Below are 8,114 nucleotides of genomic sequence, written 5' to 3'. Positions count from 1 at the left end.
TTTAATGTCTACATTCTTCCTCTGGCACATTCTATTCGGCAGCGGAAGGTGAAAATATAGAACTACGCTGACGATATGCAGCTGATTTTCAAAATTGATAACACCTTGGAATCCATGGAGTTCTTCCAAAATACTATGCTATGCATTAGAGATTGGATGAATAGTCATAAATTGAAGCTGAACTCAGACAAGACAGAGATTGTTGTTACAAACAACAAGTTCACCCATTGGAATTCCTCCTACTGTCCGCCGAGATTGGATTCCCACCCCAAACCTGGATTCCCACCCCAAACCTTATAAAGAAGCAAAAATTCTGGGAATCTAAATCGATCTTTCCATGAAGTCACAGATAGGAGCATTGATTTCCACACATTTTCTTGAACTTAGGAAAATTAGTAAACGTTTCACGTTTGAAGTGGCCTCCCACGTCATTATTGCCTTAGTCATATCAAGAATTGACTATGCAAATGCTCTCTATCCAATAGTCCTGAATAGCAGGCTTCAAATGGTGCAAAATAAAGCAGTGAGACTGGTCTTTCGATAACCCAGGTATTGTCACACCAAACCTCTGATGGAGAACTATTGGCTCCCTGTAGCTCAGCATACAATTTTCAAAACAGGCTGAACCATTTTTAAATCACGTCACTATAAAAAGCCCGGGCTTAATATCCACAATAATCCAGAGCTACAACCCAAAGCGTAATCTCAGATCGGACCACCAGAACCTTTTAACAGTACAAAGATTCAAGAGGAAGAGGAAGAGGAGGGCGGAGCAAGACTTTCTGTGATTGGCCCCTAACATTGAACTCCTTACCTCCTCAAATTAGACCGGCAGCCAACTATATGAGCTTCAGGAAGTTTCTGAAAAGCTGGCTGTTCAGACACACATGACTAACTTCCTGCTAGATGTCACCTCTATTTACCTCAGTGCCAAGAAACATTTTTGGTGTACGTGCACTATACAAATGCCGTATAACATAGCAGGCGGGGGTGACATGCACAAACAAGGGGAGATAACAGTGCTGATCTCCAATAAAAGCTATGGAGTGCCCTACAACACTAGATGCTATAGACAACTTGGGGTCTTCCAGCCCAGAGGTACCCCACCTTCCATGTCCCCTAGCACGGATGTATAACGTTACAACGCATGCTTTTACCACGCATGCTGTTACAACGCCAGTTTTACAACGCAAACCTTTACAACGCATAGCACTTTGGGGTGCTGGATAGTGAATAGTTTAATTTACTATTCCAACTCCAGTCCCCGTGGACACTAGGGAAAGTGTTGGATAGTAAATTAAATCTATTCCCTATCCTAGAGCACCCCCCAGCGCAATGCGTTGTAATGGTTTTAGTTGTAAAACCTGCATTGTAATAGCACTGCGTTGTAAAAGTTTTGTTGTAAAGGATGTTTCCCCCTAGCACTCATGCACACTCCATACAATCATGGGGAATCAGGCACAGCCATGACATACTACCTAGATCTATTAGAGAGAGCCACAAGGCAGCGTGTCCATTGTTTAAAAAAGGCTTAAAGCCTCAAGTATAATCCGTACAACAAACTGCTAGTCATGTCCTGACCTTGTCACATAGGCAGTATCCGCCAATGTTAGGATTAGCATTTGAGAAAACCACTGTCAATTAACAGTGTGAAGACATGTTGGTGAATGCATGCTAAAATCATTTAGAGTATGACTGCTGAGCTACTCATTGATGCATGCCGCCTGCACTAGAAAAATAAATTTGCCAGATTGAGCAGATCCGTAAACCTGGTTATCGCATGGACTTTCAACTATTCAGTGACAAAAAGGGAGAACCTGGTCACAAACGTCCATGAGGTGATCCAGGGTTCCACTCAACCATGCTAGACCATGGAAAGTCACCTCATCAAAAACGCCATTTACATCAACCGGGATTCTCACTATCTTTTTTGATGCTGAAAGCCAGACATAAATCTCATTGCTAACCTGCAATCAGATGCTCGTTGCACTAATGGTATTCAGTTGTTAGTAACTCACCTCTCAATGGCTTGTGATGACCTGGGGAAGCAGTTTAAAAACAGATCTACATTGAGATTGTAGTTTCAGAGAATTGGAGTGCTTTTTCTGATTTGTAGAGACTAACATAACACTTTTGGGGAAAGAGAGGCCTTAATCAAGGCATAGCAGAAGGATCTGAAGATATGAAAGTGTTTTGTCATGATATTAAGTGGTAGAAAGTCGAGGTAATAGTTGAAGTAGTTAAATAATTGATCATCCTTGCTAATTCCAATGAAAGAGTTTCAGGATTATGTTGTTTGCGGAGGGAGTCAAGTAAGGAGAGGGCATTTTAAACTTAAATTGTAAGTAAAATAAAAGGGGAATTTTCACAATTCGTACGGGTTCGGTAAAGAATCCATACTTCCTCCTTACTTGCTGACCAGTTAACATGACCAGTTGAAATAAGCGTCTATCAAGTTTATGAAGTAAAGAAAGTAGCTCCATATAGCAGGGTAATACCTTCTGCAGGTTCACTATCCAAAAGTGTAGTTTGTCAGGACATTATTATAGAATTACATTCCAACATCGGTCTTCATTACCCTGATGACTTGAGAAATTTCCAGCATTACAACCATTAGTTTCTTTGCCTTCTGGGGAAATCATTTGTTTCAGCAGAAGGACAATTATCAATTTTCTAAATCTGAATTGCCTATCATTTTTCGGGTGCGTTAGCGGTAGGTTCTTCTAAAATTCTTATGCTTTGAAATCTACTGCACTTATATGTAGGAGTAAATGCCTTCCCGTAAGCTTCCAGTTTCAGGGAAGTTGGACGTGGAAGTCACACTGGTTTACCTTTCCGCGTTTTATGTTGAGTAAGACTGTTTTCAGTCTGCTGGTACCTCAGGCATATGTCTGAGTTGGTTGCTGACCATGACATTTGTACGAGTAGAACTTTCCCTGAATATCTTCCTCTGCTACCACAACAAGTAATGCCTACTTGGATCAGGGAGCCTAACAATCATATTGGTCTAGATTTCTGTTTTTTTTCCAAAAGGTTCCGCGTTGTCACATGGAATAGCTAGAGTACAAAATTCTATACCCACTGTTATTTACATGTCATAGTTCGCGCTTGAATTGTCTTCTATCAGGAAACCACTTTCTTTGCACTTCTCTCTTTTGATAGATAGTCCAGTAGGATGGTACTTCTCTTTCATGTTTCTTTATAATATCTGGTACGATTGCAAAAGGATTGGTGGCCAGGACGGCAGTAGGTTCTGTGGCTGTTAATGTTTTTCTTGTCTGTTGGTAGAGAACACAGCTGAGTGGTAAACTAACTACTCATACTGCAGTGATGAGCAGCAGCTGCATCTTGGTCTCACCTATTTTGGGTTAAGCTTTATATTTCATTGCGTTATTCCAATGATGGTGTCCAAAATACAAGAAATACCCTGTAACCATCTATAGATTTTGGACTAATGGTCGAGTCACAAAAGGTCTTGTGACTCGAAAACAGCTTTGAACAAAAACAGCTTGAAAACGTCTGCATCCAACACTAGACTGAGTATGCAGAACATCTGTAGCCACATAAGTTATTAACAAATTTTGCAGGCTCCCTTGGGGCAATGTTGTTGAACTTCGGTCAAGGCAAGGGTAATCTGTCTAAAAGGCTCTGCCGTAGGAACATATATGAACTTACATTTTGCAGGTGTCCTTGGGGCAATGTTAATAAACTTTGTTCAAGGCAACAGTAAAATGTAAAAACCAAACAAACAAAAAAAAAAACAGTTTTGCTGTAGGAACATATTTGTAGAGGCGCTTTTAGGTTTCCTACTGTACAAATCCACTACCTACTACTTTGACCAGTTGAAGACTTCAGAACAGAAGGCAATTCTAGGGAAAATCTACCTCTTTGAGAGGCCCAGGCAATTATGTCTAGAAAGTTGTTGTGTTGTGGACATAACTGGTCTAGGTTCACAAAGAATTTTTGGAGTCTTAGAATATTTTATGAAGCAGAGTAGTAAACATCTGGCAGAAGTTCCAATGGTTTCATATAATAATGCCTTTTGGTAGCGGGTTGAACTCTGATTCTCTTCTGGATGGATCATATGTTTTCCTCTATCCTGATCCTTATTCAGATCACACCTGTTTTTGTGGCTTTCCCTCATCAGGATTTTCGTGAAATCGTAGAGTTGGGGACAAAAGTACTGGCACACTAAATATTTTAAAAGGTGCTAGTTACATTTTGCAACATTTATAATGTGGAGACCAAGTTAAGTTACATGTTAGTTTTTGGGGATTTTCACCTTGGCTTATTGCCAAACAAACCAAATTATCTAAATGTAATCTGCAAATTGACCAGTAATCCTGCTTTCAAATTCAAACTTGCATCTAGAGTTTACAATAATGTTTGGTCATGGCTAATTAGAATTGGAATAGATTTAGTAAAATGTGCAAGAGGTGTCCTTACATTATTTGCATCAAGGCAACAGTTATGATGCTCTTACAGAAAACGTTTGGCCTTAGAAAGAAAATTACAATAATTATTTTTTGGTATGATTAGTCATTAAAAATTTCTTTTTCGCATTATGGTTGGAGGGAGTCTGTTAACCATTCTGCCGGGTATTATTTTGACATAATATAAAGGGTAACCATCTTAAGTCGACAGTAACGGCCACAAAGGTTCAGCGAGTTGGGTAGCTAGCTGCAGCACAAGTGAAGCATGCAATATGGCCTTAGAAATAATTGATAACATTTTTCAAAAGAATGAGGTTTAGGATTCTGAAAAGGTTAGTGGGCTAACAAAGCAAGACAACGCTATAGGTAAGCAAAAGTTAATTAAGAGCAAAAAGAGAAATCGAGTAACTGCAAAGCCACAAAGTAGTTTATTCTAAGTACTTTGGCGAATGTTACCAAAAGGAAGACCAATGGTTATGGCTGGTTGACATATACTAGAATGTGATCAACAGCCACTAAACGCATGGGAAGATAAACATGGGAAACTAGACAAATGTGAACAAGATTAACACATTGGGGGAGGGGAATATTAATAAGGAAAACACACAAGACAATAATTCACATATGTTTAATGGTTGCAAATATACAATTGGGGACTATAAAAAAAGTACATCTTAAATCTGCCTTTGTTCCACAGTTGATAAGATGAAACAAAAGGCTTTCTAACAGGGCGGCTAAAGCTTCTAAAAGAGGAGAACACTGCTAACCCTAGTGTTATGAAATGTTACGCAAAAACATTCTCACATTTTTGACTAAGAAACATTTTCTAAAAAGAAAAATCAAAAACACAAAATATGGTCAAAGAAAAACAAACCATGTAGAGAGGTTGAGGTTCAAGTAATGCATCCACCTTATGAAGCACATTCCAGCTACTGCCAGCTCTTAACAAGGTCTCCCCCCGGGCAAGTCTCCTTCGCAGTAAAAGTCTTTGAATCCTACCATCCAATCAAGACCAGACAGCAAAAATTCGGATCTGTAGGATGGTTGTGCAAATACTGAAAACCTACAACTAGGACAGTACATGCGGCTCGCTATGGCGAGGAAGCCAAGAGGGGGCCTATACAATCTTTCAATGGTCCTGGATTCTTCAGGAAATTGAATGAAAAATATAGCCTTAGGTGCACAGTATCTGTAAGAATTGTAACAAAAATAATAAAAATAAACAAATAAACAATATGTACAAATGTGGGGAGCTTAGAAGAGCAGAAGGAACAGAGTATACGGGAATACCATGGCAAACTGGTAATCAGCATTTACATTTTATTCGTATTTTAATTTTATTGTATCGTACCCGCTTATCTGATAAACTGCTAAAGAATTCCTGCATGTTAATGAGATTGATAACACTTGCTTTGGCAACATTGGCAATACAAGTGCACCCCCTGAATGGCCTCACTTAACCGTAATATCAGCACTTCACCTGTTCTCTGTATCCAAACACATGCAATTAAACAGACTGACTAACACTCCATACACATAGTCAAAACCTAAAAGTTATCTTGGGACTGAGGTGCCAACTGCCTATTTTCCAAAAATGTAAGTATCCTTGGATGACACAGACAATCACTCAAACAGCATAATTTAATCAGCCTTCATCCCACTACAACTGGTTTTACCCATAGTAAAAGAATGTTAAAGTATGTGCCTCCCTGGCCACTTGGGCAAGAAACAAGATACCAAGGCCATACCAACAACCCACTGACTTTCTTGAATGAAAGGGACAGGTGAACATTTTTCGTTTTGTAGAAGTAGACATCCTTTAAAAAAAAAAACGAATTTGCTAAAATCAGTTGCAAAATTCCAGCAAGAATAGTAAATGGAGGCTGGTGCCCTCAATCGCCTGCGTAACCCGAACCTAGGCAGAGAATGAAGTGAAACTCAGGACCCGAGGCTCGATTTGACAACATTGGTAAATTTTGAAGTGAAGAAGATTGAATTTGAATTGCAGTCTCTCTACCTTCAGATTTTACAAAGAATGATGTCCAGGAAGCTTTATTTGTGTACTTTATCAGTGAATACTTTGGGATAACTACAACAATAACCTCTGTGTACATGACCTAGCACCAATATTTTGATATCTATACCTATCCATCCAACCTCCTCCCCGCAGAAGTAGAGGCCTTTGGGAAATATTTCCCAACTAGTTTTCAGTTTTAATTCAATTAAAAAAACATTCATTTTCTAGTAAAAAATAAAGTCATAATATAATCACAGGTGAGAGTAAATTTACAGTCCAAGTTGTGTGGTGAAAACGTGTGGGCGTCTGTGTATCAAGCTCAAGTGCATGAAAACTTCAGAATTCTTCAGTACGGTGTTGCAGGAGGCGTCACAGTAGTGTTTTCTGACTATTAAATCCAGCTCTGCACAGTCCCGCCTCAGTGCCGACATCACCTTCACAAACAATATAGTCACTGTAAACTCCAGGGTCATCGAGCGTAACCTCATGATCTCTGTATAGCTACCTCCACTTGCAGGCTCTCAGACTTCAACAAGAACTAAAAAAGTTCTTAAGTTCCCAGGACGAAGACGGCTGGAGCCCTTAGAAGGAGGAGTAGAGGGACACAGAACTAGTCTATATTCCTTAGAGTGCTATGTAGGTACCAGCAACTTTACAGGAGTCGACCCCTGCACTCTGTTGATCCACAGCAGCACAAAAGCACCTTTCCCTCGACGCTGCCGACATCATAGTTATAATCCCAGGTCAACTCAGTTCCTGCACGTATCCTCCTAATGAGAAGAAATAGGAATAGTGTTGGTATTTTATTTCAATAAAAAGTTGCCTTTAAAGTAAATAAATGTAAACATAAAATGACAACTAGCCATGCATGTGTTTTTTTGTTGTTGCATTTTAGGTTATCATATTAGGAATTGGGGGGGGGGGGCATTAACTATAAGGGCTCCCTTGCAAGCGGATTTGGGAAGGCCCTTAGACGCAGTTTCTAAATGGCACAATGAAGGCAAATTTAACCAAGTAAACATTCTTTACAAAACAACCATTCTTGACATTTTATCTCTGAAACACATGAATTGCCCTCACAAGGTATAATGTACCTTTGCACAACGCCCTGCCATTCCATACCCACACAAAGGTACTCGTCCTCCCTGCCAGCCTTCATATTTTAAACTCAATAAAAGGTCAAGAAGTGCCCCTAAAGGTAAAACTACTTGTGCCCAATATTCATTTTAAGCAACTGCAAGGATTCTTCCACTAATAGACTAAGGAACAACATTTCACAGTTTTTACACCTCACACCTTCAGTAGTAAATGTTCTAAAACCTCCATCAGCCGGCTATTTAAAAACTACCATAACGGACTACCTCTAATCCACTATGACCGAACCTTAATCCCACTGAGAGCGACAATTCCACCCATTTCTTCTTCTTACAGACCCATGGAAGAAGTCTTAACAACATCTACTACAAGTCTAGGACAATTCAGTAAGGTTTGTCTCAAGAGTGTGAAGCATCTGTTTCTCCATCAAAGGTCTTAGTTTTTTTTATTTTATTTTAGAGTACTGGATTTCAAGTGCTCTTGCCAAGGCAAAAACTGCACATAGTTTGTAAAGAGCCAGCAGCAAAACCCTTTATGCAGGTGCTGTGCACAGCTACCTACATGGGAAG

The 8,114-nt window shown here is 39.6% G+C and overlaps 1 protein-coding gene across 1 annotated transcript in view; it reads right to left on the bottom strand.

The window, feature by feature from the left end:
* Positions 1-5,045: 5,045 nt before the first annotated feature.
* SETDB1 (SET domain bifurcated histone lysine methyltransferase 1) overlaps positions 5,046-8,114 on the bottom strand; it is a 34,661-nt gene continuing 31,592 nt past the window's right edge. Inside the window, exon 5 of the mRNA XM_086947453.1 lies at positions 5,046-7,220. Coding sequence (XP_086803579.1) covers positions 7,103-7,220 — 118 coding nt within the window. The 3' untranslated portion in view covers positions 5,046-7,102. The remainder of the gene's footprint in view (positions 7,221-8,114) is intronic.

The sequence above is a fragment of the Lissotriton vulgaris genome, chromosome 12 (genome assembly GCF_964263255.1).
Source record: "Lissotriton vulgaris chromosome 12, aLisVul1.2, whole genome shotgun sequence".
Taxonomy (NCBI): Eukaryota; Metazoa; Chordata; class Amphibia; order Caudata; family Salamandridae; genus Lissotriton; species Lissotriton vulgaris.
This window is presented reverse-complemented; position numbering and strand designations above follow the sequence as displayed.